Source organism: Salvelinus namaycush, chromosome 10 (assembly GCF_016432855.1).
Source record: "Salvelinus namaycush isolate Seneca chromosome 10, SaNama_1.0, whole genome shotgun sequence".
In the NCBI taxonomy this organism is placed as follows: domain Eukaryota; kingdom Metazoa; phylum Chordata; class Actinopteri; order Salmoniformes; family Salmonidae; genus Salvelinus; species Salvelinus namaycush.
The window spans coordinates 42,830,912-42,848,036 of NC_052316.1; the positions used below are offsets into that span (position 1 = coordinate 42,830,912).

Consider the following 17,125-nt stretch of genomic DNA (forward strand, 5'->3'; position numbering starts at 1 on the left):
ACCCTATCCCAACCTGCCCTCCTCCGCATGGCACTGCCTTACCCTACACTTTAACAAGCTACATACAGCACAACTCACTAGGGCTGGGAATTGCCAAGGACCTCACAATACTAAATTATCACGATACTTTGGTACCGATACGATATGTATTGCGATTCTCCCGATTCTATACTGTGATTTTATTGCGATTTGATGTTCCACACATATTGCTCACTATATGTCTGCTACAGAGGGGACAAGAGAGAGCCATGAGAAAACTCCTTTTGATCAGTCATGGAAATAAAAATGCTGAAAACAAACTGGCTCCCTATTTAAGTTTTAAAAACTAAACTAAAAATCTGATATCTTAGAACAAAAAGTGTATTATCTATACCAGGTATTCCCAAACAGGGGTACATTTGGGTAAGGCTTTTTTCTCGTCTGATTTTCCTCGTTTCGCTGCCAAAAAGCTCTGAACAGACAGGGATGTTGGACCATCGAAAAGGCGCAAATATGATAACTACATTGATTTGTGGTTCACTTATATTGGGATTAGTGCCTTTCCAAATGGACTTTGGTGGTCAAGATGTGTTGGTATCGGTACTGATGGTACAAAAGCCATGACAGGGAGACATAGTGGAGTGGTAACGTGTGTGCAAGCAGTTGCTCCCGATTCCAAGGGAGTGCCTGACAGCTTGAAAGACGTTTTGGACACTACAGTGAAAATGGTTCACTTTGTTAAAGCAAGGCCCCTGAACTCTCGTGTATTTTCTGCACTATGCAACGATATGGGCAGCGAACATTTAACAATTTTACAACATACAGAAGAGCACTGGCTATCAAGGGGCAAAGTATTGACACGTTTATTTTAATTGAGAGACGAGCTTAAAGTTTTCTTTACTGAGCAAAATTTTCACTTGTCTGACCGCTTGCATGATGACGAGTTTCTTACACGACTGGCCTATCTGGGTGATGTTTTTTCTCGCCTGAAAGATCTGAATCTGGGACAAAATTGAGGCTATGATTAAGAAGTTGGAGCTCTTCTCTGTCTGCATTAACAAGGACAACACAGGTCTTTCCATCATTGTATGATTTTTTTTTGTGCAAATGAACTCAAGATTACAGACAAGGTCATATGTGATATAGCGAAGCACCGGAGTGAGTTGGGTGCGCAATTACGCAGGTACTTTCCCGAAACGGATGACACAAACTGGATTTGTTATCCCGTTCATGCCCTGCCTCCAGTCCACTTAACGATATCTGAACAAGGAAGCCTCATCGAAATTGCAACAAGCGGTTCTGGGAAAATGTAATCAGAAGCCATGGCCAGATTTCTGGATTGGGCTGCGCTCAGAGTATCCTGCCTTGGCAAATCGCGCTGTTAAGACACTGATGCCCTTTGCAATCACGTACCTATGTGAGAGTGGATTCTCGGCCCTCACTAGCATGAAAACTAAATACAGGCACAGACTGTGTGGGAAATGATTTAAGACTGAGACTCTCTCCAATACAACCCAACATTGCAGACTTATGTGCATCTTTCCAAGCACAACCTTCTCATTAACCTGTGGTGAGTTATTCACCATTTTCGATGAACAAATAACGTTTTACATGTAAGATGGTTAAATAAAGAGCAAAATTATTGATTATTATTATATTATTATTTGTGCCCTGGTCCTATAAGAGCTCTTTGTCACTTCCCACGAGCCGGGTTGTGACAAAAACTCACACACATTCTTATGTTAAATAAATGTATCGTATAGTGTGTGTGTGTGGCAGGCTTACAATGAGGGCAAAAACAACATTTGAGAGTGCGCTGACCCTGGTGCTAGAGGGGGTACAGCTGGAAATTGAATGTTTGAAGGGGTACGGGACTATAACAAGTTTGGGAACCACTGCTCTAGAGAATGGCTAAAATTGATTTTGGCCCAATAGGCCTGGAATATTCCCACATTCAAGGAGCTTTCCGTTTTGATTTGGTTATTTTGCCTAAATCTTTAGGCATACCTATAGAAAAAACAAAAAAACAACTCTGCATCTCTGCCCAGCCTGGCAAGAGTAGCCAAAAGTGTGTTTAGCATCCCCAGTGGCTCTGCAGGTATGGAGAGGATATTCTCTGCTGCTGGCCTGCTCTCCAGGCACCATCCTATGAGCATGAACCCACAGACTGGCCAAACTTGTGATTCTAAAAATATTTTTTTTTTATGTATTGAAAAAGACACTAATAAGTCATTTTTAGTTTCATTTGTATTTAATTCTAAGTAAGTCACAGCCTATATGCACAATTTATAGACTATAATGATTTAATACAACAAAATGTTTAAATGCTTTATGTCCCTACGAGCCTATTGTGTTGCACGCACAAATGCTTCACAATGTATTTATTCATATGCTATAGCCTTGAAATAATACAGCCTAAAAAATGCTCCCTGTCTGGCTCCTGACCTATTTAGAGTGTTTATATGCTGTTTAATATGACATGTAGCCTATTTGAAATTATGTTAGCTTCTTAGTCACCTTTTCATGTTCATTCAATTAGTTTTAATTCAAATCCATATGGTTTGGTTTCAATACTTAAACAATTGGTAGGTCCAGGTAGTCACAAAAATTGATGGGTGTTGGTTAAATTGGGATTTTTTTTAATGAATGGAGCGAATTTGGAAAGAGAGTTTTTTTCCCCTGTAAGCATGGAGCGGTTTTTTAGCAGAGCGGTAGGAAAGGACATCGAGCGGGATGAAGAAACATTCAAAATTGAAATTTTCCGGATTGACTGACCTTCATGTCTTAAAGTAATGATGGACTGTCGTTTTTCTTTGCTTATTTGAGCTGTTCTTGCCATAATATGGACTTGGTCTTTTACCAAATAGGGCTATCTTCTGTATACCAACCTTACCTTGTCACAATACAACTGATTGGCAAATTAACTTTTAACAAGGCACACCTGTTCATTGAAATGCATTCCAGGTGACTACCTCATGAAGCTGGTTGAGAGAATGCCAAGAGTGTGCAGAGCTATGATCAAGGCAAAGGGTGGCTACTTTGAAGAATCTCAAATATAAAATATATTTTGATTTGTTTAACACTTTTTTGGTTAATACATGATTCCGTATGTGTTATTTCATAGTGTTGATGTCTTCACTATTATTCTACAATGGGAAAAAAATAGTAAAAATAAAGAAAAACCCTTGAATGAGTAGGTGTCCAAACTTTTGACTGGTAATGTACATGTCACTAGGCAACAGGATAGATAATAAACAGTAACAGCGGCGTATGTGATGACTCAAAAGAGTTATTGCAAAAAGGGTCAAAGCAGATGGTTAACTATTTAACCAACAGCTACCTGGACTAATACTTAGCAGTCTTATGGCTTGGGGCTAGAAACTGTTGCAAAGGTACCGCTGACCGTGTGGTAGCAGAGAAAAGTCTATGATCTTGGGTGGCTGGAATCTTAGACAATTTTTAGGGCCTTCCTCCGACACCACCTTGGATGGCAGGGAGTTCGGCACCAGTGACGTACTGGGCTGTACGCACTACCCTCTGTGGCGCCTTGCATTCCGATGAAAAGCAGTTGCCATACCAAGCGGTGAAGCAGCCAGTCAAGATGCTCTCAATAGTGCAGCTGTAGAACTTCTTGAGGATTCGAGGGCCCATGTCAAATCTTTTCAGCCTCCTGAGGGGGAAGAGGCGTTGTCGCGCCCTCTTCACGACTGCCCTCCCATCCCTGTAGTGCACGATCAGCTCCTTTGTCTTGCTGACGTCGAGGGAGAGTTACAGTTTCATCAAAGACAAGCGTATGGGGTATGGGGTGGGGTAGGGTTGTTGCGGTGACCGTATTACCGCCACACCAGCGGTCAAGAGTCATGAAAGCAGTCAAATTCCACATGACCGTTTAGTCACGGTAATTAGGCTTCTCCGAGCTCTGATGCTGCTGCTGGTCATTAGTAGCCTACGAAACTTGCTAACTGCCTGATACTCAGCACTCTATTGTCCCTCTACTTTTATTTCCCTCACCAACTTTAAACATCAACTATCTGAGCAGCTAACCGATCGCTGCAGCTGTACATAGTCCATCTGTAAATAGCCCACCCAATCTACCTACCTCATCCCCATACTGTTTTTATTTTATTCACTTTTCTGCTCTTTTGCACCAGAGTATCTCTACTTGCACATCATCATCTGCTCATTTATCACTCCAGTGTTAATCTGCTAAATTGTAATTATTCGCTCCTATGGTCTATTTATTGCCTACCTCCTCATGCCTTTTGCACACACTGTATATAGATTTTCTTTTTTCTACTGTGTCATTGACTTGTTTATTGTTTACTCCATGTGTAACTCTGTGTTGTTGTCTGTGTCACACTGCTATGCTTTATCTTGGCCAGGTCGCAATTGCAAATGAGAACTTGTTCTCAACTAGCCTACCTGGTTAAATAAAGGGGAAATAAAAAATAAAAAATAAAACTCTGACATCAATGCAAATGTATTCAAAAATCTAATCAAAACACTTCATGAGAGCCCATGAGCTCATGTTGCGCAACACTTCTATAGGCTATGCAATTGAATGAGAAAACAGAGTGATGGGCTCTAATAAAAAGACAAGGATCCCATCAGCTTTCTATAGGCTAGGCCTACTATATTTATTTCTCAACTTTCCTAATAGTATAGCCTACCTGACCGTTATGAAAATGAACCGTGGGAAAAGCGTCCTCCATTCCTTATTTAAGTGTATAGATGACATGTATTTTTTCCCACTGCCCCTGTTTCGAGACAGGTGTATGATAATGGTCCATTCGAAATCAAAACAAATATTACACATATATTATTTAGTATATGTAAAGACAAGATTAAATCAAGAATATTCTGGTGGGTGACAATCTTAGCATATCACTTGAGAATTATATATTATCACTTGTAAATGATGCCCAGCATAAGGAACAATGCCTTTTTTTGCAACTTTTCGAATCATGGTCGCACACCTCACGTAGCCTAGCCCATAGGCCTATATGTTTTAATAAGGTTTGTATCACAACTAAAGTGGCCAAATAACGTCTTAAAATTAAGCACATTAATCTGCTTTACAAGGGGTGTAGAGCCTAACAGGCATTTATAAGCAGCGCGTGAGTTTCAGTGTAGTTTGGGGAAGATCATTTTCACCATAAAAATGCACCTTTATAATAAAAGCATTACATACATAATTGCATTTGTGGTCACTTTTGATAATGGTGTTTTCCCGGATAATGGAACATTCGTGCTTATATCCTACTACCATGTGCGCATTGCTGCGCATATAATATTTAGAAATAAACTATTAGGCTATCAACATTTTAAGCTAAACGTTCTGATCTGTTCAGTCAGCCACATTGCGTAAAAACGTTTTTGAGATGCTAGTGGTTATATTAATTTGGGATCTATTGTATCCCACAACTGTCCCAGACTATGTTTGGAATATTTATTTCTCGCACAGAATAGGTCGACTTTTGTACTATGGGAGATAGTAGATTGACAGGCTAGTGCTTTTGCTGTTCGTTAGGCCTACTCATCTTGTTGGCTGACAAAAAGTACATGTGGACAGTTGTTCCAATATCTTCAATATGCAACTCGGAATTGGATAAGGACGCACTCAGTTGAGTCTCCGATGTGTCTGTCTTCACTTGTAGCCTGTCAGAAAGACCCGATCATGTGACGGAGAACCATGTGAGTGAGAGGAGTTTCGGATTGCGCAGCACACTCAGGGAGACGGGCACAACGCAGCACTCCGGGCCGCAAAAGGCATGGATTTTTTTAAGGGTGTATTACGGTCACAAAGGAGATGCCGCCGTGAAATTCAAGGCATTATCAAGTGCTTGTCAAATTGTGAATGAGAGACTGATGGAGTGTGTACAGCCTGCGCAAAAAAAACAAAGCAGAGCTCATGCCTTACGGAACTTTTTTCAGAATCATTAGTCTAATTATGCAGCCTCACAATGTATTAAAAATCCAAACATATAGCCCAACGTTTGTAGAACAACTAAAGTTACATTAATAACTTATAGTAGCATATAGTAGTACCTATTTATTTGTTAACCGCTCAACACAGAATAGTGTGCCCACTCCCTCAAATCATTGAGAAAATATTTATATTTTATTCAGCTTTGTTCAATAGTATTCTTCATATTATAAAATAATAAAGTAATTCCACAGAATTCTCAACAAATCTTGTCTGCTAAATGAACTAGTGTTGCCCACAGCCATATCAGGACCTAACATAAGGACAACTCAGAGTATGCTATTCTGTTCTTCTGAAATAAGACTATTTTCTTCACATCATGCTTCTGTAGACCTGTCTAAAATAAATAATGGATTTATTGTGAAGGCGTAGGCTATATTACATGGATTCATTAGACTTTTTAAAATGGCTTGTAGGCTGTGTGTGGAAGCCAGGAGATGCTAAATGTGTTTATGTTAGTTAATTAAAGGTCAATTACCGTGAGACCGACAGTTATTTGCTTGACCGCCACAGCCCTAGGCTGGGGTGTACTTTTATTTATTTTGTCTTTCCATCACATTTATCTGGAGAAGAAAAACATCAGAGAAAGCCAAGAGCTGACACAGTACCTGTCAGAGAGGGACTAGTTCTAATGCACTGATCCCTGTATGATGAAATTGGATGCCAGCCTCTCCTTGCCAACACTTGCCTGTCTTCTGTGACAGATGGCAGCCATCTAGCTCATAATTCTGCATAATGAGGTAGTAATAATAATTATTCTTCTTCGCCCCTTGCAGCTGCACCCCCTCTCTCATCTCACTCCCAGGACCCCTTTGTGGGGACATTAGCAACTGGTTCTGGATTAATCACCCCCAGTCAGTTTGCCTGGGCAGCCTGGCAGCACTGGGACCTGCAGCTGGGGGCCCGCCATGGCTATTCCAGAACAATAGCTCCTCAGTGGAAGTCAGTCAGTCAGTCAGTCACTCAACCATGACTCATGGATGTGGGGGGGACTACCAGTTAAACAGGCCTGGTAGAGCCCATGTCATATCTGGCCTTGGTCTGCTAGAGGAGCGTCAAAGAGAAAAGAGAGAAGCTGCTGCTGTTGGTTAATGGATAACCTAAGAGATCTCTAATGACCAGGAGAGCAGAGCAGGGAGGAACTTCAGGCTACAGTCAGTCAGTCAGAGACATCATGATGCCCTGACCTATACCTGAGAAACAGAGACCTGAGGAAAAGAAGGTGGCTCTAAAGTACAGGAGGGAGTGTTGTCCACTCACTGCAAAAGAAAAAGGCAGATATAGGCCATGAAACATAGCATAGGACTAGCAAAATACAATAATAGACAATGTTGGCACTGAGGAACTAACAGTTGATGCCCCTTGGTTAAAATAGCTAGAGCTGTGATCAAATTGAAAAGGATCAATTGAATAGACAATTGAGAAGAGAATAGACAACATCAACGGATGTATTGTAACATTTAAAACAAAACAATAAAAGGTCATTGACTTGAACTTGTTTTTAACAACAGTTGCAAACTCAACGGTATGGAGCAATAACAAGACGCTATTGGTACTGTGCTGCTGAGTTGGAGCAAAGCACTTTGAGAAAAACATTTCACTGTTTTCTTCTTCACCTGTATCCAACTCAACTCAAAATCTGGAATCATTTAAAAGATTTATCTGTGAAAGTTTCCATTCCGTGTGAAGTATGGCCATTCTATACAATAAGGGCTAGCTACAGGGTCTTCTTAGTCATCTCGATCCTACTTGTACAATAACTCAACTGTCAGCAGCATGAGATGTGGAAATGTGAACACACATGAACCCTTCAGTCGGTGAATAAGGGGAATGCATGGCCCATTACAGCATAGATTACTACAATCAGATAGAGACTGATTTGTTCTGTATGAAAACATCCACAGTGCCCGGCTAAACTCCCTGTAGCTTCATGTTATCTAACCAATCCCAAAGCCTCTTTGCTGAACGAGTCATTAAATGAATTCTGAGGTAATGTTGATCAAACAATGTTTTTAAAGCTACATAACTATGAAAAGCCGATTTGGATTAAAAAAACTGTTTATATAACATTGTTTGCTGCCAGTGTATATCCCAGCCATCTGTCCTGGCTGTGTGTTGGGGCAAACGGAATCCTGTCTTATCTCTTGAAGGCCAGTCTAATACCATTTCACAGAGCAAATAGACATGGATCTAAAATTAACAAAAATATAAACGCAACATGTAGGTTCCATGATCTGAAATAAAAGTTCCCTGAAATTTTTCATATGCACAAAAAGCTTATTTCTCTTAATAAATGTTTGGCACAAATTTGTTTACATCCCTGTTAGTGAAAATTTCTCTAACGCCAAGATAATCCATCCACCTGACAGGTGTGGCATATCAAGAAATTGATTGAATAGCATGATCATTACACAGGTGCACCTTGTGCTGGGGACAATAAAAGGCCACTCTAAAATGTGCAGTTTTGTCACACAACACAATGCCACAGACATCTCAAGTTGAGGGAGCATGCAATTGGCATGCTGACTGCAGGAATGTCCAACAGAGCTATTGCCAGAGAATTGAATGTTAATTTCTCTACCATAAGCCGCCTCCCAACATCTTTTTAGATCATTTGGCAATACGTCCAACCGGCATCACAACAACGCCAGCCCAGGACCTCCACATCCGGCTTCTTCACCTGTGGGAATGTCTGAGGCCAGCCACCCGGAAAGCTGATGAAACATTTTTGTCTGCAATAAATCCCTTTTGCGGGGAAAAACTCATTCTGATTGGCTGGGACTGGCTCCCCAGTGGGTGGGCGTATATAAACTGTAACTCAGTGAAATTGTTGCATGTATATATTTGAAAAAGAAAAGGAGAGCTGCACACTCTAGGAGCTCAGATGAAATAATTGAATAACCAACTTTTCGACAGACAAGCTGTCTTCATCAGGGTATAATGACAAACACTGCGGGCCACTAGTTTATATAGTCAAAGGGCTCCCGAGTGGCACAGCATCTCAGTGCTAGAGGCATCACTACAGGCCCTGGTTGGATTCCAGGCTGTATCACAACCGGCCATGATTGGGAGTCCCATAGGGCAGCGCACAATTGGCCCAGCGTCGTCCAGGTTAGGCCGTCATTGTAAATAAGAATTTGTTCTTAACTGGCTTGCCTAGTTAAATAAATAAACATTTAAGGAAACAGTATATAAAGCCCAGTCAACAACCTATGCCTTGAAACACCATTCAGACATACTCAATACAGGATTGTGTTTGTTTACAGCCACATACACAATTATAATACCTTTATTTCAACAAGGAACACAGACTGAGACCAATGCAATGAAGAGACAACTAAAGTTATTTTGCTTCCGCAGCTCTGATCTGCTTATCATGAGACTATGTCTTCTAAGGCTAGGCTATATGTTCTCAGGGCATTGAGACATTTAGAACACAGAAGAGCCTGTGTGAAAAAGCCCCTTGGCATATCTCCCCTCCTTTCACCATATAAAAACCACAAATGTACAACACTGCAATGTGCAGCATTCATAATCCCTGCAGATTTCAGTCGTGTCTCAATATGGGCTAATTCGCTTAGCAAAAAGAACAGCCTCTGTTCCTGTTCTAACTGACACACTGAAGCAGGAGTCATTTACGGTTGTTTATTACCCGAAGACATTACCCTAGTTCAGGTGTCCAAAAGTTACTGTTCTACTACTGTTCCAACACACACTCCTTGAGACCCAGCCCCAGATCAACCAGAGCCCCAGATCAACCAGAGCCCCAGATCAACCAGAGCCCCAGATCAACCAGAGAAAATGAGGCCCATTCATGGCTCATTGTGTCAATTTGAAAACACAAGGTCAAACACCACAGTAGAAGTAAGCAAATGAACCAGTAGCTGCAAGCTGTCTTGTAACACTGGTGCAATAGATAATCTGGATCACAGTGAAGAGCTACTGTGATACAGTTGTTTTACTGGACCGTGCTGTGTTTTTTACTGCTTCAATTTTTTACTGCTTAAATTTACCATGTCAATAAGGCCAGTAAACCTGGGCTGGACCAAAGGAGTTAAACAGCAGTACACTGAACCCACTGCACAATATGGAGACAATAAACCGCAGCCCTTCATTAAACAGTAACTAGGAAGAAGGACAAGGCTGGTAATGCAGTCACACAAATCCCAAGGTAAGGTTTGACTTAGTTAATCCTTTGTTTGAAGAGGATGTGTGTCTGCCAATTGTGTCAGGGCCAGAGAGCTCAGACCACCTTAGAAGTGTCACCTGACAGTGACATCATTATAACCCACAGTTCTGGATGTTAAAGTGTCAAAGACTGACTGCAGAGGGAAAGGTTCCTGTGTGCACTGAATGTATATACTACTGTGTGAACAGCACACCCATTTGCTTCCACCCAAAACTACATAAACCTGCCAGCAATGAGCACATAAACATTTCTGTCTGGCATTCCACAATATCATAAAGCAACTCCCCCAGTTGAGATCAAACTGCCTCCCTCACAACACACTAATCTGGTTAGAAAATACTCTAGATTTTTCTCATAGTTGCTTATAAATGAGAACACAGTGCAAAGCTTTGCTCTCCAAAATGCTGCTGAAAGCAAAACCATTTGTGAAAAGAAATGTGGAGCATCAGAGCAGATTACCTTTTATGACATCAAGATCCCTTTTATGACATCAATATCCCCAGAGAGTGGGTGGAGCAATATATTACACCACCTATCACTCAATCAATGCTAACTTTCTAGTTACAAGAACATACTTCAAAACAGCAATAAACTACTGTAAGTCTTCTATGTTCCAGAGGGCCAATTTTATATGAGGGTTTATGGATTATGAAATATGAGTGAGACAGAAAATATTGAGAGTGAGTTGTTGTTGAGCAGCACTGAAATCAACATTATTGGGAATGCTGATCCTGACCTTGTGCATTATTATTTTTCTGAGCGCCAACGATGTTCTAGCCGTAATATTAGAAATTCTAATCCCATCCCATTTACCCTAAAGGCCAAACACTGTGGTGCTCCCTGCCAGATAATTCTCCCAAAAACAACTGGCATGTTAGCTCCCCTCCTCCTCTAGTCATAACATCTTGCAGAGAGCATACATACAGTATTGACATGAATAATGGGAGTGCTTGGGAAAGCATCTTAGGAGTACTGATCTAATTACCCAGTCTATTCATTATGATCTGAAAATGCAAAACAGATGAGACGCTTTATGAATACTGGCCCTGATCTGGTTAGTGGTTATGGTATGGTGCTGCTCCCTGAGGCAGTGAACTAGCAGAGCAGACTAAATTACACCACCTGCTCCCTCAGTGGTACTAAAACATGCCTCAACAACATAATCCCAAATCAAGTGCTCATTGACCTCTGCCCTTCTTATCCACCTTGTGCTGTGTGCACTCTCTTTCACGCCATTCTGAAATTTGTCAGATTAAGTCAGTGTTTAAATAGATTGAAAGTAGGCGGAGTGAGGTCATGCAGTGCAGCAGGTGACCTGACTTGACGCAGGTTGGCCAGATAAGGCTGTATACATTATTACATAGAATTCATAAGAGATTCATGCAAGGACCAATCAGCAACCAATGAATAGGAATTGCAAAAACAAATCAGAAAATAGCACGTCAATCAATCAGTTTGACGTGTATTCAGTACAATCAACAACCACTGACTAAGCAATACCCAGTAAAATCACAGTTCTTGATTTCTGCATCTATAAAAGGTAGCGAGCTAGCTAGGTTACATTCGTGGGACCCAAACCTGTCTTTTAGCTAGGCTTACTTTGTATTGTAGCTAGCTGGTCTAGGCTACTGAAGAACACTCATGTCATGACAACTCACCACATCTTTTGCCGCTGTCCCGCTACCGTGCTGGTCCGGAATTTGTTTTTTGTTTTTATTTTCGGTTCTCCTCATTTTCTCACGTGGAAAAAATTATGACAAAAATAAATGTGTTTCACAGATATCTGACTCTGCTTAGCTAATTGATGCTAGGCTAGCCAGCTAACTGTATTGACGTCTTCCTCGCATTTCCTTTGGAAACTTGAAATTCATATCTCCTGCTGCTGTGATGTGTTCAGCAAGTCCAACTGGTGCCAAATCCGACCGTAGAAATAAATCCCCGTTCAAATTAACTTGTTGGCACAAACAGACTAAATGATCCTCGGCAACTGCAGTAATGTCACAACTATATTGACAGGTTGTCAGTCGCTTGGTTGCTGTAGTTACAAGCTAGCTAGCTAGCTCTCTAGTTAACGTAGTTATCTTTTTCCTGGCTACTGCATTTTACGCGCCACCTTTATGTAGCTTACTGGCTAGCTAGCTAGCTGAAAAACCTAACTAGCAAGGGTATCGAGCGAACAAAAATTAAAGGCGAGGTCGTACAATTACCAGTACATCAAAAACGATATTAAATTTTCCGAACTCCACGCACCCCTGTGACTTCGCTATCAGACAGACCTGGATGGATGGTTAGCTAGAATCAAGCTAAGCCAGCTTCGTAGCTAGCTAACGTTACCTGCAAAAGACACCTTGTCATTGTAACACTTGGCATTTTTTCTTGACAGGTGACGTAGCAGAAATGCTCGAGTTTCTTCCATCCAACTTAATGTAAAGTAAATTGTATTATTATTCACGAATGTCTCTCGATCGGTTGTCCTCGCCCTCTTTCAAATTGTCAGTCTTCCATCGTCGCCGGTGTGAGCTGGTGATCTGTGACTGTGTGCGGACTATGCAGTCACGATTCGCTTCCTGAATCTCCTCTCACGTTTCAACTGCAGTGCCTCCTGCTCCTATACCACTGATCTAGGTTCAGCATGTCTTCAAGTTGCCAGAATTCAATACATTTGAAAGTAATTAAAATCTGACCTGTAATCAGCTTTCCATATGTAAACTAGACAAGGTGCACGCACTGAATATAAACATGCAGCGCGTGGCATGAGACCCTAGTGTAGATGAGCGAAGGAGTTGGTGTCTGCTGCCATCTCGTGGTTGAAATGGGTAAATATTCTAACTTGAGCACTTCAAATGACTGTGTGTGTGTAAAAAAAACGTAGATATGTTTTCAACATTTATAGAAATCTTCCAAGAACAAACATAATTCATATTTTAGTCCCGTTTTATTGAAAAGCTTCTCCCTAAAACAACAAGGGCTTGTAAGTAAGCATTTCACGGTATTCGACAAATAAAATTGGATTTGATATATTACACATGCATAAAAAATTAATTCAGCCCCTGACCCCCTCTTCCTGACACAAAAAAAGCTGTTTTAATGTACGCCCCTGCCATTATGTACATACAGTACATCTTATACAGATACAGCTTTGCATATCTCAGTGTAAGAAACCAAGTTTTCACATATCCTGCTGATGATTGTCACAGATTTTGTTAATAGAAAATAACATCTATGGTTACCATAACAGAATAAAAAAAATCAAATCAAAATAATATTGACATTTTTTTTGTCTTAGAAGGGTTTAAATGTTAGCCCAAATTAAAACAACTTTACAAATTTGGAGAAAAAAACATTGTGTGGTCCATTCGCCTCCGAGGCATTTCTGTTTAAAATCAAACATTTTAAAAAATTACAACTTATTTTGGACCAAGCACCAAATGCTCCTGTCACTTTCTTAAATAGGTCATTGGGATACATCAGCAGGTCATAGTTGAATGTATTGCAGCTGGCAGCAGTATGCCGCCTGCTTTAAGGACTTAGGTCGAGAGACTAGATTTAAAGCTGGGAACAATCTTTACATCTTTAGTATGGTTACAGGTTCGAGCAGTTCAGCAGGAAGACAGTTCTAGGGTCAACCCATCCATAGGGTCTTTAAAATCTGAATAGTGTTTACATCTTGTGACATCAGTAACAGACCATTTCAATGGCAGACGAAGTATCGTACGAAACAGGGTATCTAACATCTATAAATATGGCTTTTTTCCCCCTCAAACAACATGCAACTACTTTACACATACACACACTTACAAACTTGCCTTGTTAGAAGCAAAAAGGAAGCACTTTAGTCTAGTTTGGCTTTTTAAAAGCCTCTATTCCTGGCTTGTTCAAGGTTGATTGTCATAGGATCCTTGAAGAGGTTTCATATAGAGCTCAAAACATAATATATGTCTCAGGTAAAATAGGGGAAACACTTCAGTTGAGGTACCTTCGTAACACCTACATGAGCTATACATAACACCTGACATAAGACAGTCGTCAACATTCATTAATCACTATTCCGCTTGGCATAAAACAGCATCACAGAGAGCACCTGGCTGAACCCCTACTGACTATCAGACAGTCTCCCCTCAACTAAAGTGTTCTCCTTATTTAACCAGAAACCTGAGATTATGTCCCGTGTTTCAACAGGAAGTATCCTGTCTCCCAGTATTAGGCGGAAGTTGGAGCTGGTGCATCACAAAGAAGCTGCCTGTAGGGAACGCGGTACGTCAACCCCATGGGTCAGACCCTGGGTATTAGGCCACAGGACTGTAGGGGTCCTGGATTATGGAGCCTGGATCTGGTGTTTCACGATACCCCAACCAGCAGACTGGGTGAGCTCACAGAAGCCTCTTGGGTTTTCACCTGGGTGGAAGGATGAGGCAAAAGAGGATGGACGGGTCAGCATTCTTACAGTAAATATACAGTACCAGTCAAAGTTTGGACACACCTACTCATTCAAGGGTTTTTCTTTTTTTTTACTATTTTCTACATTGTAAAAAAGTTCTAAACAAATCAAAATATATTTTATATTTGAGATTCTTCAAAGCAGCCAGCCTTTGCGTTGATGACAGCTTTGCACACTCTTGTCATTCTCTCAACCAGCGTCATGAGGTAGTCACCTGGAATGCATTTCAATTAACAGGTGTGCCTTGTTAAAAGTCAATTTGTGGAATTTATTTCCTTCTTAATGCATTTAAGCCAATCAGTTGTATTGTGACAAGGTAGGGGTGGTATACAGAAGATAGCCCTATTTGGTAAAATACAGAGTCCATATTATGGCAAGAACAGCTCAAATAAGCAAAGAGAAATGACAGTCTATCATTACTTTAAGGCATGAAAGTCAGTCAATCCGTAATATTTCAAGAACTTTTAAAGTTTGCAAAAACCATCAAGCGCTATGACGAAACTGGCTCTCATGAGGACTGCCACAGGAAAGGAAGACCCAGATTTACCTCTGCTGTAGATAAGTTCATTAGAGTCACCAGCCTCAGAAATTGCAGCCAAATAAATGCTTCACAGAGTTCAAGTAACAGACACATCTCAACATCAACAGGCCTTCATTGTCGAATTGCTGCAAAGAAACCACTAAAGGACACCAATAAGAAGAAGACTTGCTTGGGCCAAGAAACACAAGCAATGAACATTAGACTGGTGGAAATCTGTTCTTTGGTCTGATGAGTCCAAATTTGAGATTTTTGGCTCCAACCTCCGTGTCTTTGTGAGATGCAGAGAAGGTGAAAGGATGATCATGAAGCTGGTTGAGAGAATGCCAAGAGTGTGCAAAGCTGTCATCAAGGCAAAGGGTGGCTACTTTGAAGAATCTTAAATATAAAATACATCTTGATTTGTTTAACACTTTTTTGGTTACTACATGATTCCATGTGTTAGTTAATAGTTTTGATGTCTTCACTATTATTCTAGAATGTAGAAAATAGTAAAAATAAAGAAAAACCCTTGAATGAGTAGGTGTGTCCACACTTTTGATTGGTACTGTATATAAGTATATATTTCATGTTACTATGTAATGTCATGACTTATGTCATGTGGATTCATTGCGTTATCTGACGTAAGACAATGAAATCACTCCATCAATGATTACCTCAAATTGTCTTCACATGCTTATTTATTTCCACTCTAACCTAAACAGAGTCAATTTAACACACACACACACACACACACACACACACACACACACACACACACACACACACACACACACACACACACACACACACACACACACACACACACACACACACATTCAAGTAGGGTCACTAAAATCTGCTGATGGTAGGCCTACAACAAGTATGATCCCAATAAGTAGGTGTTAGAAAATGTTATATGTACAATGGTATTACAAAATAAAAATGTTTAACCAAGTGATTGCGTCAAAGACGGGATCATGCATTGCTGTTTAATATTTATGCTGCAGTAGTTTATGTGTCGGGGGGCTAGGGTCAGTTTGTTATACCTGGAGTACTTCTCCTGTCTTATCCAGTGTCCTGTGTGAATTTAAGTATGCTCTCTCTAATTCTCTAATTCTCTCTTTCTCTCTCTCGGAGGACCTGAGCCCTAGGACCATGCCTCAGGACTACCTGGCATGATGACTCCTTGCTGTCCCCAGTCCACCTGGCCGTGCTGCTGCTCCAGTTTCAACTGTTCTGCCTGCGGCTATGGAACCCTGACCTGTTCACCGGACGTACTACCTGTCCCAGACCTGCTGTTTTCAACTTTCTAGAGACAGCAGGAGCGGTAGAGATACTCTTAATGATCGGCTATGAAAAGCCAACTGACATTTACTCCTGAGGTGCTGACTTGCTGCACCCTCGACAACTACTGTGATTATTATTATTTGACCATGCTGGTCATTTATGAACATTTGAACATCTTGGCCATGTTCTGTTATAATCTCCACCCGGCACAGCCAGAAGAGGACTGGCCACCCCTCATAGCCTGGTTCCTCTCTAGGTTTCTTCCTAGGTCCTTTCTAGGGAGTTTTTCCTAGCCACCGTGCTTCTACACCTGCATTGCTTGCTGTTTGGGGTTTTAGGCTGGGTTTCTGTACAGCACTTTGAGATATCAGCTGATGTAAGAAGGGCTATATAAATACATTTGATTTGATTTTGATTTGATTTAATGCTAGTAGGCCTCCTACTCTATGAAGGAAGCTGGTTAAAGGCCCAGTGCCGTCAAAATTCAGTTTCCTGTGTTTTCTAAATTGACAACAGCTGATGAAGTGAACACTGTAAAAGTGTGCAAAAATGTGATCAGTGGTATTTCACACAGGACCTTCTAATCTGCAGTTTTTAAATGAGTGGAGTTTTGGCTCGCCTGGTGACATCACCAGGCTGTATAAGTTTATATACAAATAACAAAGACAGTTCCAAACCTCGCTGCCAATTACAGGTCATTTTCAGGTTACATATCACTCCCAATAG

At 40.9% G+C, this 17,125-nt stretch overlaps 1 protein-coding gene across 3 annotated transcripts in view; it reads right to left on the minus strand.

The window, feature by feature from the left end:
- Nucleotides 1-13,070: 13,070 nt before the first annotated feature.
- LOC120055042 (phosphodiesterase 4D interacting protein) overlaps nucleotides 13,071-17,125 on the minus strand; it is an 83,201-nt gene continuing 79,146 nt past the window's right edge. For all 3 annotated transcript variants that reach the window (XM_039002900.1, XM_039002899.1, XM_039002897.1), the window contains one exon: nucleotides 13,071-14,549. In XM_039002900.1, the coding sequence (XP_038858828.1) occupies nucleotides 14,493-14,549 (57 nt within the window). In that variant the 3' untranslated portion in view covers nucleotides 13,071-14,492. The remainder of the gene's footprint in view (nucleotides 14,550-17,125) is intronic.